A 27070-nucleotide genomic window follows, 5' to 3' on the forward strand; every position below is an offset into this window, starting at 1 on the left:
ATTAATTATTTGCCTAATTCAATGGATTCAGTGGAAAAACGGAGGGAGTTTGTGTTTGATGAAATAGAGAAATTTGGCGGTGTGGATTGGACAGTGGGGCTCGTTTCAGTCAACTCTCCACAACCTTTTCTTGGTGAGGTTGTTGTTGGAAGTGGAACGTTGGGACATTCTTCTTGTTTGCGATGGATGGCAGAGAGACGTTAGAGCTTGGAAGTTTGCCTCCCGCCTCCCCGTTGCAAAAAAAGGCCAGGGAAACAAAGAACAGACTCAAATTAGATTTCCCAAAGCACAACATTCCCTCTCATTTGACACACCACTGTGGCCCGAATCCCGAAATAGAACTTCCCGAGAAATCTGCTCTGATGTGGAACAGCACGGTCATTCCTAGGAGCCATACGCTCGCTGCAAATACAGTACGCTAACAAATCCAATTTTTTACCCCAAAAATAAGTTTTGCAAACGCTGACGGTGCTAAAATATCAATCTTGCTTACTTTAAAAATGTTCTGCCGATGTGCATTTTATGAGACTTCCTGTCTAATTTTGACATTCGGCTGTTGACGAGAAGGTTGCGTCTGGTATCTAAACCTTATCCATCTTTTCCCACCTCCCCCTTCTCTCTCCCTCCTTCGCCCCCCTCGCTCTCTCCATCTATCTCTGGGTGCGTGGGCAGTGTGGAGCGGAGACACTTAACCCAAATGAAGGTGGAGACGAGGATGAGGGTTATTCCAGTCGACAGTGTTGCCGTTTGAGGTTGCGGACCCCCTTCTGAGAGCAGGAGACTTTGATTTATCTCCGGAGCTGAAGGGGTTAACTCACAAACTGTGTGGTGGTTCTGAGGAAGCATAGTAGGAGAGATCTAACATGAAATATACTGTACCCGGATGATCCTAAAAACATACATTTAGCTGTTTGTCCATGTATTTGTATTTCATGGATTATTTTAAAGTGCAATATTTTCTTCCTTTTCATTCCATGATAGTTTTTAACCAACAGTATGAATTCTGCTCTATTTGGAACCATGGCTTGCAAAGTTTGTTTATGTCAACAGAGGTTGACCCGAGTGCTTCTGTAATGAAAAAAAGCCAACTGCAGGCTTAGTGTGACAGGCGTGCAGAGAGAGACGGGGATTATGATAATTGATAACTGTGAGAAAGGCAGAGAAGGGGAGCCATACTATACCATCCCATACCACCCCACCCCATGTTTTACGACTGGATTCTGTTACTCCTCCTCGGCTCGCCCTGTGGTGTGAAATGAGCATGTCCTAACTTTCCTGACTCTCACTCTACGAACAATGGAAGGTGTGTGTGTGTGTGTGTGTGTGTGTGTGTGTGTGTGTGTGTGTGTGTGTGTGTGTGTGTGTGTGTGTGTGTGTGTGTGTGTGTGTGTGTGTGTGTGTGTGTGTGTGTGTCCATGAGGTTGTCTGTGCATAAGTGCCAGCATTCTTCTGTGTGAATATGTGTATTTCAGCCCTGTGCGCACACACACACACACAGTCTCCCTCTCATCCTGTCTGTCAATGGCAGGTAAACGATAGGAGGGGCTGATGTTTGCTCGGTGGCGTTTGACACTGCAAGTATGAACACATTTCAGCACCCTTCTCTTTCTCCTCGCTGTCTCTCTTTCTCGGTCTCTCCCTCTCTCATCTCTTTCTTTTGGGAGGAGAGAGGGCATGCTTTAGGCTGGTTCAACTGGTTCTCCGTCAGAGAGATATTTGGCTCGCTCACGTTTCATCATTTCCTGCGTTCACAAGTTGGTTCTGAAGTTAAAAGCATAAATAATTGTATCACGAAGGGAGGTGTCAAAGCAGGAGTTTTTTCGTATTCGGTTGTACCATTCTAAATTGTAAATATCAAGTGTGACAAATAGAAGTGTTGTCTTTCCTGTAATTGTTCACTACGTTTTTGTGAGAACTTGGGCTCTTTTTGTGTGTAAACCGTGTTTAAATGATTTACATTTGAATTATTTAGCAGACACTCTTATCCAGAACGACTTACGGAACCAATTAGGGTTAAGTGCCTTGCTCAAGGGCACATTGCCATATTTTATATCTTTGTTTTGTTCATTTCAGGGTATACTCCCTATTATCTTTCAAGATACACCCCCCCTCTCATATTTTTGCTCTCACACACACACACACACAAAAGAGCTGATCGTGGACTGCAGGAAACGGAGGGACAAGCTCGCCCCCATCATCATCGATGGGGCTGTAGTGGAGTGGGTCGAGAGCTTAAATTTCCTCAGTGTCCACATCACTAAGGAATTAACATTATCCACACACACCCATGCAGTTGTGAAGAGGGCACTACAGCGCCTCTTCCCCCTCAGGAGGCTGAAAAGATTTGTCATGGGCTCTCAGATCATGAAAAAGTTCTACAGCTTCACCATTGAGAGCCTCTTGACTGGCTACATCACCACTTGGTATGGCAACTGCTTGGCGTCCAACCGCAAGGCACTACAGAGGGTAGTGCATACGGCCCAGTACATCACTGGGGCCGAGCTCCCTGCCATCCAGGACCTCTACACTAGGCGGTGTCAGAAGAAGGCTGTAAAAATTGTCAAAGACTCCAGCCACCCAAGCCATAGACTGTTCTCTTTGAAACCGCACGACAAGCGGTACCGATGCACCAAGTCTGGAACCAACAGGACACAACTTGCGACATACGGCTAGTTTCCTGAATCGGGTCACAAATGGCTAATCAAATGTCTGCGTTTTTTTGTTACACTAACGCTCTTGCACTGACTCTATACACACACACTGGACTCTACCCACACACTCACATATACTTACACTTACACTTATACTTACCCCAACACACACATACACACACACTACATACACCCACACATAGAGTTGAAGTCAGAAGTTTACATACACTTAGATAAATACACTCATTCAAACTCATTGTTCAACCACTCCACAAATTTCTTGTTAACAAACTATGGTTTTGGCAAGTTGGTTAGGACATCTACGTTGTGCATGACACAAGTCATTTTTCCAACAATTGTTTACAGACAGATTATTTCACTTATAATTCACTGTATCACAATTCCAGTGGGTCAGAAGTTTACATACACTAAGTGGACTGCGCCTTTAAACAGCTTGGAAAATTCCAGAAAATGATGTCTAGGCTTTAGAAGCTTCTGATAGGCTAATTGACATCATTTGAGTCAATTGGAGGTGTACCCGTGGATGTATTTCAAGGCCTACGACATAAGGTTTCAGAAAGACAACGGTTGCATCATGAGATGTTTATACTGTATGTAATGAGGCCAGGGACTTTGTCATTACATCACGTTGGTGTCCCTATTCTACCGTGGCCCTGTTTTACCTGGCAAAGAGCTATCTCAGGCCCTGAGGAATGGAAGAGTGATGAAGAATAAGGGAATAACTAGGGAAATAACCACAGTACCCAATAGTGCAGTGTCACTGTGGCTGAGTGCCAAAACAGGTCATTTTCTCCCCCCGTGGCATATTTGGAAAGGCCTAGAGCCAGAGCCTGCCCGCTCCTGTCTGCAGTCAGCCTGTCTGCGCATTTTGCCGCAGATCACATACCAGGGGCACCATGTTCCACCCGGAGACAGACAAGCCGGAGGATCTGATTGGCCCGCTGCCAGAGCGCGCTCACAAAGGCTCCTTTGACAGCAGGTCAGTTGGTTAACCAAGCAGTTGAGAGTCAGGGGGGAGAAGAGAAAAAAAACAACTTTTCGCCACCTCACCCCCTTGGCTTAAAAAAACAGCCTCTCCACCAAAAAGGAGAAGGGTGTAATTGTGGCCCGCATTTCGGGGAGTTCCTGCGTGTGGGCATTCCTGCATCTGCAGGAACCCCTCTATATACTTCTATTGGTCCATTTTTAAGTTGGACTCCGTGTACACAGGCGGGAGGCAGTGGGCGCTTCCGTACAGCAACCCCGAAGAAGAAGAGGTGGGGGTGACAACGATAGCTACCTAGCTAGGACACAGGTAGACGGTGTCCTTCGCCCCCGCCTGTCGGGCTCTGCTTTCCTGCAGTTCTGTTAACGAGGCAGGGGCAGGTGTTCGGCAGGCGTGAGGAAAGGACAACGTGTGCTAGCTAGGACACCAGTACACAACAGGTGGGCGGCAGGATAGGTAGCTAGCTAGCTCGGAATGCCCACATGCAGGAAAACCCCGAATTGCGGGCTGCAATCACACACTATTTCCACAAAAAAATGCTCGTTCGTGTTTGTCGAACCAATTGAAAAGTGTAATTTTGGGTATTTGGTATTTTTGGTTTGTTGTGTGTTTGGCAAAAGGTAGGTAAAGATGAGATACGACTCTCGGCCTTTACGCATGTTTGAAATGTGTCTGCTGCTCGTCAGCAAACAAGGATCTGGGCGTTTGTATGGACAGAAGTTCACAGTTCAAGGGCAATCTTGACCCCTGGTGTATGTTGTGGATGTGTGCCTGTGTTGGACCACAGGACTAACACAAGCCCGCCTTTGCGCGTTAACTCTCCTGTAGTAAATCCTATGCTGTAGCTGATACAGTCTCAAATCCCTCTTTCCCATAGTCATGCTGTTTGGGGGATCAACCGACATAGTTGTGTGTTAAATAGCTTGATTTCTTTAGGAAAGGCCCCGCACGCTCTGATAGCTCCCGTGTGGCTCAGTTGGTCGAGCCCTGCGCTTGCAACGCCGGGGTCGTGGGTTCGATTCCCACGTGGGACCAGTACGAATGAAAGTATAAAAATAAATGGCTACAATGTAAAATGTAAATGATAGAGAAGGCCAGGCTCTAGCTCTCTGGCTCTGCTCTGCCGCCCCTGTCTCTCCTGTGTACCAGCCGCTTTGCATACGACTGATGTTTTAAAAGCTTCATTGTTAACTGACGTTGGGTAGCCCTCCGCTGACCCGGGAGGTATTTGTTCGTTTGATCACGGGGCAGGTGTTTTAATGTATCCAAGCATCATGGTTCCACAGCAACCATAATGGGATAGACAGAGGATGAAGGCAGGAGGATCCTATGGGGTTCATAAGTGCTGATCTGCTCTTCCTCCTAACTGGGGAGGGTGGGGGTTAGCCGTTGGAGGGTGGGCGTTAGCCGTTGGAGGGTGGGCGTTAGCCGTTGGAGGGTGGGCGCTAGCCGTTGGAGGGTGGGCGCTAGCCGTTGGAGGGTGGGCACTAGCCGTTGGAGGGTGGGCGCTAGCCGTTGGAGGGTGGGCGTTAGCCGTTGGAGGGTGGGCGTTAGCCGTTGGAGGGTGGGCGCTAGCCGTTGGAGGGTGGGCGTTAGCCGTTGGAGGGTGGGCGTTAGCCGTTGGAGGGTGGGCGTTAGCCGTTGGAGGGTGGGCGTTAGCCGTTGGAGGGTGGGCGTTAGCCGTTGGAGGGTGGGCGTTAGCCGTTGGAGGGTGGGCGTTAGCCGTTGGAGGGTGGGCGTTAGTTAACATCTATTAGCGGAGCGAAGGAGAATCGGCATTTGTTATTCAAAGAAGATGTACTATAAAATGATCCAATTGGTAATATATGGATTTCTAGATCTAATAGTGTTCCCAGGTATTTTTTTTTTTAAACATGGCTGCATGTTTATTTGTTTGGCATTGTGTGTGTGGTTTCTCTTATATGCTACGATGTCATTTGCGTACTCGAAATAGATCTTCACCACACCTATCTTTCTGTCTTCAAAATAAAACCACGCTTTACCTTAGTTCATCTGCCTCTCCCTGGATCTGCCTATCTGAGGTTTTACCCACAATTCTCAGCTCTCTACCGATAGCCAATCATCTGTCTTATCCCAGCCCCCCTTCCCCAACCTCTAATCGGCTGTGGATGAATAGACCAACAAGTGAAGAAAAATCCCTTTTGTTAGCATAAACCTACTACTCCTTCAGCAGTGGCACTGAAGGGACAAACTCAAACAGGGTTGTGTCCTGGTAGAAAATTCTCTCTCTCTCTCTCTCCTCTCTCTCTCTCTCTCTCTCTCTCTCTCTCTCTCTCTCTCTCTCTCTCTCTCTCTCTCTCTCTCTCTCTCTCTCTCTCTCTCTCTCTCTGTCTCTGTCTCTGTCTCTGTCTCTGTCTCTGTCTCTCTGTCTCTCTCTGTGTGTGTGTGTGAAAAATCGAAGTCTTCAGTATTAATAATGGATGATCGTTCCCCATGAATTTTCCATCGTGTGACTCTGGTTCCTTGGTCAGCCTATGATGTTTTGAATGTACGGCGATGGAAATGGAGAGTGTCTGAGAAGAGACTCGACCCCTAGGACAGGGTCAAGCCTTACTGTATGTAGATGACCAAGTGGAGAAACTGTAAACATCAACATGGGATGTTTGTAGTGATTGTGTCGGGTAATAGTTTAAAGTGTGCCTGTGTAAGGGATGTTTTGGACATGTCACGCGTGTCTACGCTGACTGCGATGCTGTATGCGGAGAGGCATCGACGGGACATTTGGATCCTTCAAGATTGGGGAGATTCAGAGAAAGAATAGGTTCTTATCTCTACTTCTGTAGCCTGCTAGACACCAGATATTTGAAAATTATCAAAAATTGAGCCCAATATAACCGTTACCATTTATCACTGGTTTTGATCAATTGCGCTCGCATTCAAGATGTGCACCGCGTCACTTTGCGCTCAAAACTTTTTCCCGATTTGGAAAGAAATCTCTTTTACTATTAGCTCACAGGTTTTGAGGCTTAGTTAAGGAGAGAGAAGGGGTAAAGAGTGGGCGGAGCATTATGCTGTGTGAGGCGCGTGTCCACAAGAAAGTCTCCAGCTGGAACTAAACTCATAGCAGATGGTTATTGGGACTTCATCTCTTGACTTCCGTTTCCTAGAGGGAGTCCCCAAGCAGCCCTGACAACCCCTGACCTTTCAACCCTGACTCGTAGGGAGGGAGAGGTGAACCAGCAATCTGCGTCTCTCAAGCTCACTCCACCGCTCCGTACATTCAGAGATGGCCATGAAATGCAAGAACGAAGGAAAGTGTAGTAAATTAATTTGTGCAGCTGTCAGTGTGCTTAGAGAGGTCTTTCTGAATCCCTAATCTCTCTCTGCCGCTTTCCTCACCTGTCATTCCATCGCAAAGTTTCCTATAGATTTTTTTCCGAGTTTTCTTCAGCCTGACCCTGTGTGGCTGCGGGCCTTGATTAGTTGGGAGCGGAGTCTATGGATTCCAGCCTCCAGGGCACTAAGCAAATGGAGCCAGAGCATCATGTCAATAACCCAGTTAATGCAACAAACCCGCCTCACTGCTGGCCCCATCTTCAAATTGTTCTTTTTTTAATTGGGGGGGGGGGGACAATCATGAGGGAATCAGTGTCACTCGGGGCTTCTACCCCTCCTATCCCCTCACCTCTCCTTTTTCTCACTTTCTCTTTCTCTCTCCTGCTGGATTGGCCCCTCTTTCTCGCTCTCTCTTTCCTCTTCCTCTAGCACATTGTTTCTCTCCACTTGCTCACATCTTAGGTCTCTCTCTCTCTCTCTCATCATCCCCACTACCCCCCTCTCACTCTCCACTACCCCCCACCCCTCCTCTCTCACAGCTGAGACTGGGATTGTACTGGGGAAGGAAGTGTGTCTGCAAATTTAATGCATCGGCATGGATTATTTAGACTGACTAAAACCTCCCTTGTAGTGTCAAACGGTAGATGACATTATCCTTTTTTTTCTCTTACTGGACTGACCAACCAGCTTGAAGCTTTGCCCGTTTATCCACAGAATAGAGCTGGTTGGCTTTAAGAAGAAACACAAGGCCTAAACAGGTGGTTCTCCAACAACCGATGAATCACAAAACGAGATTCTGTTGGGGCTTCTTGAGTAATCCGATGGTTATTTCACACAGGCGCGTCAGTTGGACTCCTGTAGTTTTCCACTTTTCCACTACGCCCTCGTAATGAGAACATGCACGTACACAAACTCTCTCACACACTGACACACACACACACACGGTGGACCTCAGTTCATCTCCTGTGCTCCTGCCTCCTGGCCACACTGGCGTGGTGTGTCCATAACCCTGGAGGTCGCAGGGTTAACTCTAAGACGGGCCTGCTGCCGTGAAGCCTGTGGGCTTGACCTCTGACCTCTCTTGCAGGAGCAAATTTTTATCCACACCACTAAATAACCTGGCTCACCTTTAACCTGTAAACACAGTCTGTTCAGACTGGCCCAAACAATGAAACTATGGAAATCAAGACATGAAGAGGCTGTTTTTTTTCTTGCTTGTTTCCAGTCAGTCACCATCACCCTGTGTGTTGGCCTGTCCATAGAACTGTAGCTGTACTGCTAGTGTATGACAGACTATTCAAACCAGGTGAATGGCCTGAGGTAGAAGGAAAGAGCTCTTTGATTTTTCCTAAGCGCTAGTTTTAAGTGCTAGGCTGCTAACTGTCACAGCCATTGTTTCCATAGGTCGCTAAGGCTGTGTGCCACAGAGGAGTGTTCTGTCGAGTGGTTTGCGTGCGCCAAACACGTGTCGCCCCCGCCTCTCCATGGTGTGCTTACCTATGGAGCAGCGAGAGGAACTGCCCCTCCCTACCTTAAGGCTTAAGGAAGGAGGTGAGGGCTCTGCGAGTGTGGTGCCGGGAAAATAGCCTCTCACTCAACGTCACAAAACAAAGGAGATGATCATGGACTTCATATCGATGGGACCGCAGTGGAGAAGGTGGAAAGCTGCAAGTTCCTTCTGCGTACACATCACTGACAAGCTGAAATGGTCCACCCACACAGCCAGTGTAGTGAGGAACCTCAGGAGGCTAAAGAAATTTGGCTTGGTACCTAAAACCCTCACACACTTTTACAGAAGCACAATTGAGAGCATCCTGTCGGGCTGTATCTCCGCCTGGTACGGCAACTGCACCGCCCGCAACCACAAGGCTCTCCAGAGGGTGGTGCAGTCTGCCCAACGCATCACCTGGGGCAAACTACCTGCCCTACAGGACACCTACAGCACCCGATGTCAAAGGAAGGCCAAAAAGATCATCAAGGACAACAACCACCCGAGCCACTGCCTGTTCACCCCGCTATCATCCAGAAGGTGAGGTCAGTACAGGTGCATCAAAGCTGGGACCGAGAGACTGAAAAACAGATTCTAATTCAAGACCTTCAGAGCCAATAGCCATCACTAGCACATTAGAGGGTGCTGCCTGTATACATAGACTTGAAATCACTGGCCACTTTAATAAATGGAACACTAGTCACTTAAATAATGTTTACATATCTTGCATTACTCATCTCATATGTAAACTCAGCAAAAAAAAGAATTGTCCCTTTTTCAGGTCCCTGTCTTTCAAAGATAATTCGTAAAAATCCAAATAACTTCACAGATCTTCATTGTAAAGGGTTTAAACACTGTTTCCCATGCTTGTTCAATGAACCATAAACAATTAATGAACATGCACCTATGGAACGGTCGTTAAGACACTAACAGGTTACAGACGGTAGGCAATTCATGTCACAGTTATGAAAACCTAGGACGCTACAGAGGCCTTTGTGCTGACTCTGAAAAACACCAAAAGAAAGAGGCCCAGGGTCCCTGTTCATCGGCGTGAACGTGCCTTAGGCATTCTGCAAGGAGGCATGAGGGCTGCAGTTGTGGCCAGGGCAATAAATTACAATGGCCGTACTGTGAGGTTCCTTAGACAGCGCTACAGGGAGACAAGACGGACAGCTGATCGTCCTCGCAGTGGCAGACCACGTGTAACAACACCTGCACAGGCTCTGTACATCTGAACATCAAACTTGCGGGACAGGTACAGGATGGCAACAACAACTGCCCAAGTTACACCAGGAACGCACAATCCCTCCATCAGTGCTCAGACTGTCCACAATAGGCTGAGAGAGGCTGGACTGAGGGCTTGTAGGCCTGTTGTAAGGCAGGTCCCCCTCATGTGGTACCCTTCCTGCAGGCTCATCCTGACATGACCCTCCAGCATGACAATGCCACCAGCCATACTGCTTGTTTTGTGCATGATTTCCTGCAAGGCAGGAATGTCAGTTTTCTGCCATGGCCAGCGAAGAGCTCAGATCTCAATCCCATTGAGCACGTTGGGACCTGTTGGATCGGAGGGTGAGGACTGGGGCTATTTCCCCCAGAAATGTCTGGGAACTTGCAGGTGCCTTGGTGGAAGAGTGGGGTAACATCTCACAGCAAGAACTGGCAAATCTGGTGCAGTCCATGAGGAGGAGATGCAATGCAGTACTTAATGCAGCTGGTGGCCACACCAGATACTGACTGTTACTTTTGATTTTGACCCCCCCTTTGTTCAGGGACACATTATTCCATTTCTGTTAGTCACATGTCTGTGGAACTTGTTCAGTTTATGTCTCAGTTGTTGAATCTTGTTATGTTCATACAATTATTTACACATGTTAAGTTTGCTGAAAATAAACACAGTTGACAGTGAGAGGACGTTTCTTTTTTTGCTGAGTTTATATACTGTATTCTATACTATTCTACTGTATCTTAGTCTATGCTGCTTGGACATTGCTCATCCATATATTTATATATTCTTAATTCCATTCCTTTACTTAGATTTGTGTCTATTGGATATGTGTTGTGAAATTGTTTGATATTACTGCACCGTCGGAGCTAGAAACACAAGCGTTTCGCTACACCTGCAATAACATCTGCTAAACACGTGTATGGGACCATTTGATTTATTCTCAAACCCTACACCCAATCCCGAGTAATCAGTTGTGCCACCTCTGGTCTCTCAGCCCAGTCAAATCTCTTCTCTGTCCTGGCACCCCAATGGTGGAACACGCTTGCCCCTGACGCGAGGACAGCAGAGTCTCTGCCCATCTTTCTGAAACCCTTCCTCTTCAAAGAGTATCTTAAATAATCCCACAGCACCCGCCCCTCCCCCCTACTAGCACTGACTTCTCTGATCGCTACTTTGAGGAAAATTTGACTTGCTATGACTGAGATATGTGGTTGTCCCACCTAGCTATCTTAAGATGAATGTACTGTAAGTCCCTCTGGATAAGAGCGTCTGCTAAATGAATGAAATGTAAAATGTCGATTCAGTCTTGCCATTTGTTTTCAGTTATTCCGCTTTGTGAAAACCAAGGTCCTGCTTGAGTGTGTTTGGGGTTACGCGCACACAATGGTCAATGGTATTTGATGGCTCATCTGTAAAAGAGACCTTGGTCTCTGCGTGACTCCGTGTCAAAATAAACGTTAAATGCTCACGTTGTGTTTAATTACTCTACTTATTTCAAAATAGCCTTGGTAAAAAACTTTGCTGACAAATATTTCTTTACAGAAGAAATGCCTTTCATTTCAGAAGAAATGTGTACTTCCTCGTGCTCTGAGTGAACTATTTGTGCGATAACTGAGTAGGTGTGTGTGTGTGTGTGTGTGTGTGTGTGTGTGTGTGTGTGTGTGTGTGTGTGTGTGTGTGTGTGTGTGTGTGTGTGTGTGTGTGTGTGTGTGTGTGTGTGTGTGTGTGTGTGTGTGTGTGTGTGTGTGTGTGTGTGTGTGTGTGTGTGTGTGTGTTGGGGTTGAGATCACTGTGTCAACATTAGCCATGTCTGGAGACACAGGATGCTGAATGAAGCCACAGGGGGTTTTAAGCAAATATTTGGAGACTTTATTCGAAATGGCAAACAAACACAAAAGGAGTCTCCACACTATTTAATAAAAAAGACTCAGACATAAACACACACTTCCTCATTACTTCTCCTCCGTGGAATCCTAGACAGCCCTATTTTACGACGTAATTAGTTTAAAGCATTGTTTGGAGTGGAGACAGTACTCTGGCTGCTTGCTTAAGCAAACAATGTCACGTGGTACCGGGATGTCAAGTTATTGAACGTTTTAAGATACAACAAGCCTGGCAAAAAACTCTTGGCGATTGTTCCATAAACCCCCATCCCTTTCTGTAATGCTGCGATCCCAAACCGCTTTTTTAAACTCTTATCTATTCCTGATCCAATGGCTTCAAGTTGCCAAATTCCATGAATAAGGGAATTGGTGTCAAATGTCAAACCTGGCTGTATTCCTACTACCATTGTCGGACCCAATACCTCTACATAGAAAAGCAGCACAACGTGCCCCCAAATAGCTGACGTCGTCACTTTCCTTAAAGTCTTTAACGAGACAGCCATGTGAACGAATCCACTAAAACCCCATCTATCTATCTCTTTTCACTCTGTCTGTGGCGGGTATTGTGTGACTGCAGCGCAGCGTGCAGACATCATAAACCATTGCCCCGGGTCTGCCCTCGAACGCTCGGCGCATCCCTGCTCAACTTCTCCCCCTCCCTTTTTTCTCCTTTTCTTCCCCACCGTCTCGGTGAAAGCGAATGGACAGCCCATACGGATGATTTATGTGGCCTAATGAGATTTCAATACTGAACAAACAATAAAAATGTATGTGCATCATAGTTTTGGAGGCCTGTGGTTCCATGGCTAATGTCACGCCCTTACAGCAGGCCCCGTTAATCCGATGCGCAGCTGGACCCACCCGTGGAATGCGGCCGAGAGGTTTTGTGTTCGGAAATCTTAGCAAGCGAGACGAAATGGTGAGAAAAGTAATTTATCGGGCGCTGTATAAACGCTGTACTATTCACTATCAACCTCCAGGCTGGAGGGATTCCCGTCTCAATGTCCCGCTCTGCCCAGCCACCTTCCCAGAATACATAGTATCAGTCACAACAGCAGTTGGTGGCAGCGGTGGGACCCGTCAGGGGTTAATGCTTGAACAGCAAGTTAGGTCGAGTCTACCCGATTGCTTTGCCAACCACTTAATTCAACCCCATGTATCCTTGCATACAGAATGCTTTTGCAGTAATACATTGTACTGTAACGATTAAGGTATAGAAGTCTTTTTTTTACATGCAACATCCATGTATGGCCTACATACTCAGTCGTGTGGCATTTGCACAGCAATATAACCTTGCCCTCCAAGTCAAGGCTCCTCTAAGAATCCTGTGTAGGCACACTTCAGCATCGTAGGGGTCAAAATCACATTTCATTTGTCACATGCTTCATAGACAACAGGTGTAGACTAACAGTGAGATCCTTACCTACGACTCCTTTTCCAACAATGCAGAGTTCAAGATAAGATAAAACATAATAAAGCATTTAAATAGTGACACAAGGAATAAATACACAGTGAATAGCGAGTAAAGAATAACATGGCTATGAGAGTCGATGTGCAGGGGTACCAGGTAATTGAGGTAGCTATGTACGGTACATATAGGTAGGGGTAAAGTGACTAGACAACAGGATAGATAGACAGCTCCAGCATATGTGTATAAAAGTTAGTAAGTTAGTGCAAAAAAGGGTCAATGAAGGTATTCCGGGTATTTAGGGTAACCATTTGATTAGCTGTTTAGCAGTCTTGTTTAGTCGTATGGCTTGGCGGTAGAAGCTGTTCAAGGTCCTGTTGGTTCCAGACTTGGTGCACTGGTACTGCATGCCGTGCGGTAGCAGAGAGAAAAGTCTGTGGCTGGAGTCTTCAACAATTTTTGGGGAGGCCTACCTCTGCAATATGCCTAATTAAATGCCACTATATTAGAAGAAGAAGCCCCATTGTGGACATAGTCCAAAAAGTACTCTGTCCTTTCTCCAGCTATTTGTTTGTTTCCGAGATGCCTATTGGAGATAAGTGAAGTATGCAGGACACACAATGCACATATTATCCACATATTAAAAAGGGGGGTGTAAAGAGAATAGGGGAAAGGGTGGAATATGGGATGCAAGAAAAGACAAAAGGGGGACCGAAAGGCAAACCGGGTGGGAGAGATCGTGTGAAGGTGAGGAGAAGGAGAAAGTGGTTAAACTAAAAAAAATAGAGAGATAGGTAAGTCGAAAACAGAAAAGGAGAACGTGAAGCGAGGAAAGGGAGCGGGGGGGGGGGATTGTAGAGAAAGGGAGGGAAGGAAAGAGAGCTACTTTTCTGTCATGCTGCCAGCTAGGGAAGTGATCTGTGTACCTATAAAAGTAAGAGAGAGCCTCAAAAAGCCACCTGTACATTTCACCGGGACAGGAGGCTGCGGCTGCCTGAAACCACTACAGGCAAAAGTTCTTGAAAATTCCAGAGACAGTTGCAAACAAGGTATTTTCTCTCCCCTTATTTTTTTCCCCTCATTCTCCTCTCTCACTTTCTTTGCCTGGCTCTCTTACACACACACACACACACACACACACACTCAGTGCCCAACTTCTCTCTATACATCTCCTCTCTCTCTCATTCTCTCCCTTTCTGCATCTCATCCTCCCTCCATACCACACTTTCCATCTCCCTCCTCCCCTCCCTCCACCCTCCAACACATTTCCAGGTAGAGGTCCAAGTCCCAGCCTCGGCTGCTGGCTGGGTTGTTAGCCGCCAAATAAAAAATGGATGAACTTGTAGAGCCCCGGTGCTGCTCTCATGCGTCGGTGCGAAGCTCGTTAAAAAAAAGGAAAGGGTGCTCCGTCATGGAGCGGCTGTGCACCTCGCTCAGACCACGGACTCCAAACGGAGACAGACTCCCTCCCAACCGTGGCACAGAATGTAGAGTACAGCAAATAGAGCTAGAGAATGAACAAGCCTGTCGGAGGACGCGTGTGGGAAGGGAAAAATAGCCCTTATTGTGGTGTATATGAGCATGTACTAGTACCCCCCCCCCCCCCCCCAAAAAAAATCACTCCTACTTTCATTATGAGATCCAGTGGGTAATTACACTAATACGCTCTTGTGGAAAATGATGTATAATAACATTCAGGTTCCTATTGAGATACAGCATTCAGTACTGGCTAGAGTGTGATAGTATGTATAATAACATTCAGGTTCCTATTGAGATACAGCATTCAGTACTGGCTAGAGTGTGATAGTATGTATAATAACATTCAGGTTCCTATTGAGATACAGCATTCAGTACTGGCTAGAGTGTGATAGTATGTATAATAACATTCAGGTTCCTGTTGAGATACAGCATTCAGTACTGGCTAGAGTGTGATAGTATGTATAATAACATTCAGGTTCCTATTGAGATACAGCATTCAGTACTGGCTAGAGTGTGATAGTATGTATAATAACATTCAGGTTCCTATTGAGATACAGCATTCAGTACTGGCTAGAGTGTGATAGTATGTATAATAACATTCAGGTTCCTGTTGAGATACAGCATTCAGTACTGGCTAGAGTGTGATAGTATGTATAATAACATTCAGGTTCCTATTGAGATACAGCATTCAGTACTGGCTAGAGTGTGATAGTATGTATAATAACATTCAGGTTCCTATTGAGATACAGCATTCAGTACTGGCTAGAGTGTGATAGTATGTATAATAACATTCAGGTTCCTATTGAGATACAGCATTCAGTACTGGCTAGAGTGTGATAGTATGTATTTGTGCATAAGTACTGTTTTTCCTTCGGGAATTACATGATGTCGGGGAGTTTTTAAAGTAAATAACATGCAATTAAAGAGCTCTATTTTTTTCACGTGTGTGTGTGTGTGTGTGTGTGTGTGTGTGTGTGTGTGTGTGTGTGTGTGTGTGTGTGTGTGTGTGTGTGTGAGTTTAAAAAATCTTATTTAGCTTGAATGCACCCTTGGGGCAATGGGCAGAACATGCATACAAAGGGATAAAATCGCACTGCTTCAGGTCAGCCTATTATCCAAGCTGTTAGTCCAGCAGCTCAAATAGTTTTATGTTTATGACTGTTTTTTATATGTGGTTCTTTGCACACAATTTATGTCTGAACACATGTATGTTGTACAGTGTGCTGTTGTTGCTGATTTGACTCTTTACTAGATCTGTTTCATTCATTCGATTGAAACAAGGCAAGTTCTTACGGCTCTTTCCATTGAATCGATCAATTTAAACAGAGTACTTTGACATGAGTGTGAGTGAGGGAGGAGGGGTGTGAAGATGGGCAATAGAATCAAATATTTATTTGTATTAGTTCACGATCACAAGCAAACGCGTTAGTCAGGGCTCGCCCCCCCCCTCCCAGCTTTCTGCACCATTTCCATTACTCTCACTATTTGTGAACGCATTGAGCCTTCAGGCACCCCTCCCTCCTCCCTCTTTTCCCCTCCCTCGTTCCCTCCCTTCTTTTCTATCCTCTCCTCTACTCCTGTCCCATGCTGCATATTCCCAGGATTTAGAGAGAAAGAACCAGAATTGGTCAGACAGACATTGATTTTAGTTTTATTGGCCTAGTAGTGGAAAGGAGGGGGGGGGGGGGGAAGAATCTCTGGGTGTTAAGTTTGTTTTCTAAGGTAGTACTGATGTGCTGTGTCCGTCTGTCTGTCTGAATGTGTGTCTGTATGTCCACAAGTCCACCTCAGAGAGCCAGCAGAGAGGGGGTGTGTGTGGGGCTTTAGGGCACACGCGCGCGCGCACACCCACCGTCTCACTGACTCTCACGCCATAGAGGTGTATCCCTGGCCTCATTAGGACTGGTAATAAGGATGTGCTGTGAAGAAAATACACTAAGGGAGAGGGAAAAGAGAAAAAAAAATTGAGATTTTAAATTTTAATAACATGGGTAAGATTTTGTAAATCTTTCCTGACAGAAAAGACCTCATTATTTTCATCTGTCTCTGAGGAGGCTCTCTCCCAGCCTCCTTCTCCGGGTAAACGGACTCTTCTAGGGTTTCTGCGCTCTCTGTTGCTTCTCTCTCATTTTCATTCTCCTACCCCCCCCCCCCCCCCCCCCCGCCCCCGTCTCTCTTATACTTCTCCCTCCTCTTGCCCCTCTCTCCCTCACTTGCATGCATGTACAGCATCGCCCGTCTTTGGGCAGTGCCACAGCTGCTTTGCTCTTTAGTGAACTGCTTGGTTGCTTGTTGGAGAGAGAGAGGAGAGGGAGAGAGAGAGAGAATGTTGGGGGATCACAGACGGTCCTCATGAGAAGGTGCGCGGGGGGGGGGGGTGTATAAGGCTTATCCCAAGTCACCTCTCCACCCCTCCCATTCTTTTCTCTTATGTCAAGTGTCAAACACAGAGGATGGATCCGGGTTTGATAAGTTCTGTTCTGTCTGGAGATGTGATGTCTCAGAGCTGGATCTGCTATAAGGTAGAATAAACCATGTTTTTCAAACAAACTCTCTGGTCAAAGATATGTTTGGAGAATTTTACGATGGCATTACGTGACTTCATTTGAATAAATATGGCTTGTAATCGTATGTGGCTGGTAGACTGAAATGAATCTCTTTGTGTGAATTATCATCTTTGCAGTGTAGATATCTGTTAGATGGACAACTTTGTAGCAAAAAGTATCATTGCAAATTAGGTCAATTGGATTATATTAATGGGGACAATACTATCGCTGACTGATCTGGTTTTTGATTGTGGACTACAGGAAAAGGAGGACCGAGCACACCCCCGTTCTCATCGACGGGGCTGTAGTAGAGCAGGTTGAGAGCTTCAAGTTCCTTGGTGTCCACATCAACAACAAACTAGAATGGTCCAAACACACCAAGACAGTCGTAAAGAGGGCACGACAAAGCCTATTCCCCCTCAGGAAACTGAAAAGAGAGCATCCTGACTGGTTGCATCACTGCCCGGTACGGCAATTGCTCGGCCTCCGACTGCAAGGCTCTACAGAGGGTAGTGCGTACTGCCCAGTACATCACTGGGGCTAAGCTCCCTGCCATCCAGGACCTCTACACCAAGCAGTGTCAGAGGAAGGCCCTAAAAATTGTCTGCTACCGCATGGCAAGCGTTGCCAGAGCACCAAGTCTGTGGCCAAAAGGCTACTTAACAGCTTTTACCCCCAAGCCATAAGACTCCTGAACAAGTAATCAAATGACTACCCAGACGATTTACATTGCCCCCCCCCCCCCCCCCTCGTTTCCGCTGCTGCTACTCTCTGTTTATCATATATGCATAGTCACTTTAACCATACCTACATGTACATACTACCTCAATCAGCCCGATTAACCGGTGCCTGTATAGCCTCACTACTGTTATTTTTCACAGTCTTTTTACCGTTGTTTTTATTTCTTTACTTATCTATTGTTCACCTAATACCTATTTTTTACTTAAAAATCGCACTGTTGGTTAAGTAAGCATTTCCCTGTAAGGTCCACACCGGTTTTATTCGGCGCACGTGACAAAATCTGATTTGATTTCATTCATCCGCTTTGCGATGGACTGTAGTGAAAAATTCAAATGAACACATGACACAGATAGGTGATCCTTTTTTTTTTGAGTGACTTGCACGTAGATTACTATCATCATGCCGTTGGGCACGGTCGGATATACGTTTGAATGCTCTTTATAATTTACAGGGAGACAGCCTCTAACTAGCCAAACCAATTGAATATTCCTCCTTTCACACCTCTAGCTTCTCTCTCTCTGTCGTGGGGGTTCCGGGGTTCATTTCACTGGCTGTCAGAGGGCAGGGCTTACTCTCTTTAAAGTGTCACAGACACTGTTTAGTAAATGGATTGAAACATGGATTAAGTGAATTATGACTGCATTCTAATCCCTCGCTCCTCTCCTCCGCTCTGGACTCCTCTCCTCCTCCCCGTCTGGCAGCCTGAGCGTGAGGGGGTTGAAGGGGTGGCCTGGGGGCCTATTCCTCCCCCTCGCAGAGTGTTTTCAGAGGCCCCTAACCACCGGTATATTCATCTACATTACTGTAGGCAGGAGAGGGCTCCCCAAGTCCCATGCATTTTACTCATTCATTCAAATGACCTGGCTGGCATCAAACAGACCAGCCCTTGGTCCTCTCCTCCTCTCCAATCCACTTTCCCGGTGGCATTTCCCATATCCAATGAACTAGACACCCCCTAGTTAGCGATTTCAATATATGCGTGTTGTGTTCTTATGTAAACGCGGATATGAAGTCTAAAATATGACGAGAAATATGGCTTCAGAGAAATGGACCGAATCTTCGCTAGGCTAAGTGGGAAGGGGATACGGCGGGATTCACGCAACTGAGACGTTTTTCTACTTACCCGGAGTCCGATGAACTCGTTGACACCATTAATTATGTCTCTGCGTGCAGTTTGAGGGAAGTTAGTTTCGCAAGCCAATGCTGACTAGCGTTAGCCCAATGACTGGACGTTTACAGGTACGGTAGCTTCTGACACTAAATGGCGGGTCTCGTTTTTAAGGAGAGTATATATTTTTTTGGTGTAGTGTATAATTTTTTTTTTTTAAGTCGCTCTATAGGATACCCCATTATACTTATAAATGCTTTCTAAATTATAATAAATGCTCATTTAGTCATTGTATAATGCATGCCTTGTTAATAAATGGTTATGAACACTAGAAGACTCATTTATCAGTAGTATAGGCCGATAGCTACACTACTTATAAATAGTTTATTAAGCATATTAAATACAACTTATTTTAAGGTGGTACTTCCCTATCCCCCTAACCAAGTTTTCGCCAGCCCAAAACTAACTTCCCACAACCCCCCTCCCCTCTCATCTCAACCCCTCCTCCTCAGCTGTAAAAATGAACTTACAGCAGGATCCCCAAAACACATCACATACAGTAACACGCTTGTGTCTCTGTTGGGGCGTTTGCGGGTAAATAATCATGCTGAATAATGAATGGCAATTAAAGGGAGACATGGGGGAGATGTGGCCTAGCTAAACACGCGCTGATTAATGTTTCCCCCGCTTTTCCCCCCAATCGGCTCTGCATTATGCAAATGCTGCAGTGCCAGGACCCTATCAGGAGAGGCCAGGGCCACGGAGACGAGGCCCATTTATTCAAATCAATCTCTGATAAACATTGCGAATGGGTATACTCAGAGCGTCAGGGGGAGTGTTATGTCATAGCTTACTTCACTCTCATTGCAAACGTCTTTTCTCGCCCTTGCATGCGTAGCCTGCGCGTGCCCACAAACGCAACCAGTGACGTGTGTACAGTACAAACATGTTTGGGCACTTTTGCTCAGAGGCTGGCGCTCGTAAATCACTCACGGCACACGCTCCGACACACTTAAACTCTATACAGACACAGGCACGCGTACAGGCAAAGGCTCACGCCGGCAAGTGTGCATGTAGAGACAAGTGTTGTGTTGGTGTGTAGGCTGGGGCTCTCAGGGCTGCCGAGCTGTTTCCAGGCTGATGGCTCGGCAGCCCTGGAGACTCTCTCTATGTCAGGCTGGGACTGGAGCTCGGGTAGCATAGGTTCAGGCTGTGGGCTAGGGATTGGAGATAGGAGTCATAACTGAGGGGGATTGTGAGAGTAGGACAGGGGGGAAGGGGATCATTCTGGAGGCTGGGGATGGAGTATAGACAGCAAGGACTGAGACATGGGGAGGAGTTTAGAGGGTGGGGCTGGAAGGTGGACAGGGGGCCGAAGGGGAGTGGACAGGGGCCGAAGGGGAGTGGACAGGGGCCGAAGGGGAGTGGACAGGGGCCGAAGGGGAGTGGACAGGGGCCGAAGGGGAGTGGACAAGAGGGGGCAAAGGGGAGTGGACAAGAGGGGGCAAAGGGGAGTGGACAAGAGGGGGCAAAGGGGAGTGGACAAGAGGGGGCAAAGGGGAGTGGACAAGAGGGGGCAAAGGGGAGTGGACAAGAGGGGGCAAAGGGGAGTGGACAAGAGGGGGCAAAGGGGAGTGGACAAGAGGGGGCAAAGGGGAGTGGACAAGAGGGGGCAAAGGGGAGTGGACAAGAGGGGGCAAAGGGGAGTGGACAAGAGGGGACAAAGGGGAGTGGACAAGAGGGGGCAAAGGGGAGTGGACAAGAGGGGGCAAAGGGGAGTGGACAAGAGGGGGCAAAGGGGAGTGGACAAGAGGGGGCAAAGGGGAGTGGACAAGAGGGGGCAAAGGGGAGTGGACAAGAGGGGGCAAAGGGGAGTGGACAAGAGGGGGCAAAGGGGAGTGGACAAGAGGGGGCAAAGGGGAGTGGACAAGAGGGGGCAAAGGGGAGTGGACAAGAGGGGGCAAAGGGGAGTGGACAAGAGGGGGCAAAGGGGAGTGGACAAGAGGGGGCAAAGGGGAGTGGACAAGAGGGGGCAAAGGGGAGTGGACAAGAGGGGGCAAAGGGGAGTGGACAAGAGGGGGCAAAGGGGAATGTACAAGAGGGGGCAAAGGGGAATGTACAAGAGGCAAAGGGAAGTGGACAGGGGGCAAAGGGGAATGTACAAGAGGCAAAGGGAAGTGGACCGGGGGCAAAGGCAAGTGGACAGGGGGCAAAGGGGAATGTACAAGAGGAGGCCATAGAAGAAGGTGTAAGAAGCTGAAACTCAGGCTGGGATAAGTGTCTGACTATAGAAGATCATTCCAGGACACAGGCTAGAGGCAAGAGCAGGTCTACGGCTGGAGTTAAGAGCACACTGCCACTATCCTCAGGCCAGGATAGATGCTGGGGCTGGGGGCTGGGGAAGGGGTAGGTAGGGGGTGAGTGAGCAGGCCTGAGTTGCAGCTCCACAGCCCCAGTGATGAATGGCTGGAGCATGGGCCATTCATCTCCTGCTTAGAGAAGTGGACACTGGCCCACCTCCCCCTCCATTCCCTTTCCACTCCCCCTCCCCATGTCAGCAAATGTGATAATTCTGTCATTTGTCAGGAGTGACGGAGGGTGGGGAAGTGTGTGGGGAGAGGCACTGGAGACTACTTCTGGGACTACGGACACACACACACACACAGAGATAGATACACGTGAACACACACACACACACACACACAAACTAACACATTCATTTTGTCTCATTCTCCTCACTACCTCTCTTTGTATAATTTTTTTGTTCAAAGTACGTTTTTTGTCAAGTCTACTTAGGCAACAGTGGGAAATCTGAAATGTGCAAAAAAGAGCGAGGCGTTTTATGGCACATTCCATCAGTAATTCACTGATTTTATTACCTCCAGGAAACTTGTGAGCCACATTTTCCACTTTATTATGAAAATAATGTTTTTAAAGCCTGTCTGCAGTTTTGTGTATGCGTGATTGGATGTGTGTTTACGAGTCTGTGTTTGGGAGATGCTGGAACAAGAAATTGTGTGTGCGCGCGTATTTGTGTGTGTGTGTGTGTGTGTGTGTTGTCGCTTTTGGATAGCAGTCTTGACAGTAGGAACACTGTGAACAGTAAATACCCTTATATGAGGCACTCATGCTACCCATTAAACATGATAACCTCGGAGTTAAGGGCCGGTCATTTTGTTACACATAAACGCATAAAAGTTTGGGAGTGTTTCAAATGTCTCTGTGGATTCAGACAGACTACTGTAACCCCTGGCTAACCCTGTCTTTGCCTATTTTTCCTTCTCTCTCTACATCTCTCTACCTCTCTCTCTCTCTCTACCTATTGTTCTCTCTCTCTACCAATCGTTCTCTACCTATCGTTCTCTCTCTCTACCTCTCTCTCTCTACCTATCGTTCTCTCTCTCTACCTCTACCTTTCTCTCTCTACCTCTCACTCTCTCTTTCTTTCTCTCTCTCTCTGCAGAATCATCCAGAACCGAGTCCTGGTCTTCGTCCTTGGCGCCACCATCCTCCTTACCATCATTCTGGCCATCTATTTCAATGTGCGAGGGCACTGATCTCCCCCAATGCTCTCACACACACACACACGCACTCCGTCACACACACACACACACACACACACACACACACACACACATACGCATGATTAATAGCGACAAAAGTGTTTGCTCTGGAGTAATTAGAACAAATGGTGCCCATGAATCACTCTTTCTGGGCCCTGACAGGGGTCTCTCTCTCACTCGCTTTCTCTCTGAGACAGCCCCCTCTGTTTCTTTTATTGCTATTGATAATATTCACGGTGTCGTCGTCACTGTACTGCGTTTAGCATTGGAGATCTATCTTTTCCCTGGGTAGAGAGGGCCTGTAAGGGGATTCAAATAGTCTAGACGGGTTCAAATATGTACAACTTCTTACTGTTGTTCATTCGCCACTTCCATGGTCTGACCTAAGTTGATTGCGGGTCCCATTTTTATGTGTGTGTGTGTGTGTGCGCGTGAGTGCTTGTATATCTGTACGTGGAGCTTTTCTCTCCCTCTGTCAGACCAACTTTCAACACGTCTAGTCTATTAGGCGCTCGACTCAACTCTTTGTGTGCAAGATTAACATGGGGGCCTACTATATGAATGTACCCAGCCTACTGGCATGTAGCTCCTAGCTGTCCTCTTTATGAACTGAACATACAGCACAGCACAAAGGACAGTGCCTTCAAATAAGAGGTGGTATTCAGAGTCACCTTTTTTTTCAACACGGTTGGGCCCGAATATGAGATATACATTTGTAAAATGGAAGATATATATAACCCATAGAAAATGCATGAACAAGTTTGCGTCTGTTTTAGCTCAAGGAAGGAGACCCAGGACTTGCTGTGAGATCCCCCTTTTATACACCCTCCTCACATTACTGACTCCTATCACTGTTATCTGACTGTAAGGGGTCTTAATAGTGTCCAGACTCCATTTTGTTTTTACACACAAGACATTAATAGAGACTTGATAATAGTAGGCAACATACTGTACTAACAGGTGTACATACTGTACGTAGAAAAATAATTTTTTGAGGGGGGGGGGGTGTTCAACAGCAGTTCTGTTTATTTATTTATAAACATTGTTTTAGAACTGATGATAGACTTTTGGGATTAGCGTTAAAGATTATGTGATACTAAGTGTATATTTTATGAAGTCTATTATAGACGTGAACTGATGCAGACCAATCGTCTTTGGCCGGTGAATCACATGACCTGTATAGTATTGTATAGTCCAGGACCAATTGAAACATGGATTGCTTTGATTGTGTGTGAATTCAGACTTAAGTCATTATTAATATGAGTGAAATTGCTCTGTTGTCCTGTAATTTATTTATTTATTTTTGGCGAGTTGTAATGATGACAATAATAATGCAGTACTTTTACATAAGAGCCTTTTACCCGAAGTCTTCAAGCTGACAATGATGTTCCATGCTCTTTTTACCAACTCACAATACTGTGTGTGTTTTAGTCCTTGTTTTGTAGTTAAAAGCCATTCTACTCTCTGTGGTCAGGTTAATATTGTTGTATTTTATGTGTGTACATAGAGGCAAGGCAAATGTTGGACTGTTGAGGGGGATTCCAGTGTCCAGTCCTGAGGGCTGAATTATGTATGTATGTGTCACACACATTACACTCACACAGAAACATACTCTCTCTAAAACCTACACCGGTACCCCCACGTCCACCTCCTTCGAACACACAGACAGACTCACAGACAGACAGAAGACTGGTGGTCTCTGCCTGGCTCAGACCAGACAGCCAACCTGCCTCCGTGTGGCAGAACGCGCTCGCACACGAGAGAGAGGCCATTTGCTATTCCGTTTCAGGGCGAGCGGATTGTCTTATTTTGGAATCGGGCTTGGTGGGGGGGGGCTTTCTCCGCCACCCACTTCCAGCCGCCCGGCGGCTTCAAAGGTTCATATTAATGGGCAACAAAATAGTTTGTCTCTGTCCGTCCCATGTGGGGCCAGCCCGTGGAGAGTTATCATTAAGTTGAGGAATAACGAACAAAGAGGAGAAGAAGCAGAAGTGGAAATAAGGAGGTTGAGGGAGGAGAAATCCCTGCCAGTTTGACAAACCTCATCGGATAAGCACCTGTGCAATTGGTTTCCCATCAAAAGGAGAAACTGGTGTGTGTGGAGGTCTGTGTAAGAGTCTATACATGGAGGTTGGTGTGCATGTGCAAAAGAACGTGATATTGTGTGTATGTGTCTGCTGTTCACCTATGTGTGTGCCTGCGAGCGCTCGTCCTCTCTCCCCTGTCCCTCCCTCCCACGCGTCTCCCCCCTCACCCCACCACTCCTCCCTCTGTCTCTTCCTCCGTCTCTCTCCCAGCCTGTCAGGACGAGCTGAGTCGTGGAGCTGCTGCAGCCTCCCTTCCAACGTGCAAGCGTGGCTGCGGCAGGCAGCGAGCGTGGCTCTATTTGAAGTTGTAGCGGTGTCAAAAAGTCAGGGCTGACTGACAGCCATCAGTCCCACAGGGCCTCATTAAAAACAGACCCACTTGACAAGGAAATAATTGAGCGCCGGCGACAACTCTGCCTGGGCTCCGTTTAGATGTTTTTATTTTCTTTCATTATTATTTCTGGCTATTATGTTCATTAAGAAATTGCATTAAACAACTTTAGATATGGGGGGGTTGACAATTTATTTAGGGGGGGGGGGTTATTTAAACAGAAAGCCTGTCGTGATTCAATGGCTTGGCAGACGCCTGGTATTGTCTGCCTGCCAGCTTTCTCCTTCTCTTCTCATTCGTTCTCTCATTCTCTCCATTTTCTCTGCCCATCCTAGTCTTTTCTTTTTTCCCCATCCCTCTAATACAGTATCTCTACATGCCTCCCTGCTTCTCTCTCCTCATCTCCCACGTCTCTCTATCCATCCCTCTCTTTTTCCTTCCTTCCCTCTCCTTCCCTCCCTCTTTCCCTCAGAGCAGCGGGCGCCTTTGGAATATGAAATAGATTATTCATTACCCCCTTCTCCTCTTTGTGACTGATTTTGGTTTTCGACGAGCGTCTCGCCACGGAGAGGCGCTTGTCAAAAAATAGGTTATATCTTATTCCAAGGGGCAACAATAGCAGCAGGTACAGACACCTTTTAATATTTCATTAAGCCCAGTGTTAACCCTCCTTAAGTGACTGGAGGAGTGGGAGCTCCATACAGACAGGGAGAGGGGGTGGGGGAGGGGTGAGTGATTAGTCATTTGATGTCTAAAGCGTTTTTAAAGCTTCTACGCCTCTGATTCGCTAGACAGGCTAGTCTTTGGGTGTCCTTGGCCATGGTTATATGAACATTGACCAGTGGCTGGTGAGTGGTCATGTCCTTGTTTTGGAGCTCTATGTTCTTGGCCATGTGCATCGTTGATTGTAGCACAATACCATATAGGCGTATGTGCCTACCGAGGACCCTCTCGACCACAATGCAGGTGAAGCTTACAACTCCTGGTGTTTGATGCGCAAACCAGTGCTATTCTTCTGAAGATTTGTAAGATGTGCTTCTAAAACCGGTGAAAGGGGGCAAATTGTTCCTCAGGCAAGCCAACCTCTCGGCGGCGTTTCCCTTCCAGTACAAAATCCTGCCGTTTGTCAGCCGTTTAGGGCGGACAGGGATTGTGACAAGGAGCGTTTGAGCCGTTCTTCCTCTGAAGGGTGGGCCTTAAACGGGATAAACAGCTCCAACAGTGGGATCGCGATGGGAGGCAGACGGCTTTATCTCCCAGAGAGTTTCTGTGAGTCTCAGTGTCCCGCTACAAGGGACGCCTGCCCACCCGCAGACCACGGAGCAGAAATCCACAATGACACCGTTTGACAACACAAATGTATCTGCCTCTGTTTCGACTGTCCACACACATCCATAGACACATTACACACACACACACACACAGCCATCTCCACTATCACACGTGCTGGACTAACCCCCCCCCCTCCCATCATCCCCCTTTTATTGTTAGGCAGTGGAGAGAGATATGTCCCCCCTTTGTACATGCCACTAGTCCAAGTAGAATGGCTTTCTTTACCACCATGAACGCTGTTGTTCATTTTCATGGTGTTTTATGCTCACAAGGACATGACAATGACCCTATTCTTTGTGAAAATCACTGGCCTCTCCTTGCGTGCGTGCGCGAGTACGAATGTACACGTGTTCATTGATTCAGTGAAGAGATGTAGCCGGAATGGTCAGCACAATGGTCGAGAAGTCCTGTTGAGTGCAGTTGCCGGCGTGTGTGTGTGCATTGTGTGCACGTGTCTGTCTGTCCAAAATGTCCACCCGTAGCATAAGTCTTGATGATCAGGTCCATTTTAACCCTTCATCCGTAGCTGAACTGTGTGCACAAAGCTGCTTTTCATCCTTTTTTGGGGCTGTTTAGTTTTTCCCGAGACATTTTCTGATTTCTGTAGATGTGAAGAATGCTTTTGTCGTCATTAAAGCGGTATTGTATTGGGGACAACAAAGATGCCCTGTCTGTCTTAAGTTCCTGTCTTCTTCCCTCCGTCACCCTCTCTTTCTGTCGTTCAACCTGACACTTCGGCAAGGAGATAAGACGGAGCCTGCAAGTTTACATTTCACCCACCGCTAAAACCACAGTCAAATCCCATGTCTGTATTACCGTCCATTTGGCTGTTATGTGAGGCAGAGGCACACCTCGACTTGCACAGAGAAAGTCCCAACACAGATGGACTAGTCATACAATATGAACATTGAAACTCACAGA

At 46.9% G+C, this 27070-nt stretch overlaps 1 protein-coding gene across 5 annotated transcripts in view; it reads left to right on the plus strand.

Annotated features, from left to right (window-relative positions):
- LOC129829200 (vesicle transport through interaction with t-SNAREs homolog 1A-like) overlaps positions 1–26810 on the plus strand; it is a 170054-nt gene extending 143244 nt beyond the window's left edge. For 3 of the 5 annotated variants that reach the window (XM_055890821.1, XM_055890818.1, XM_055890819.1), the window contains one exon: positions 22300–26810. In XM_055890821.1, coding sequence (XP_055746796.1) covers positions 22300–22393 — 94 coding nt within the window. In that variant the 3' untranslated portion in view covers positions 22394–26810. The remainder of the gene's footprint in view (positions 1–22299) is intronic. The other 2 variants (XM_055890820.1, XM_055890822.1) reach the window with 1 other exon arrangement.
- The last annotated feature ends 260 nt before the right edge of the window (positions 26811–27070 follow it).

The sequence above is a fragment of the Salvelinus fontinalis genome, chromosome 30 (assembly GCF_029448725.1).
Source record: "Salvelinus fontinalis isolate EN_2023a chromosome 30, ASM2944872v1, whole genome shotgun sequence".
Taxonomy (NCBI): domain Eukaryota; kingdom Metazoa; phylum Chordata; class Actinopteri; order Salmoniformes; family Salmonidae; genus Salvelinus; species Salvelinus fontinalis.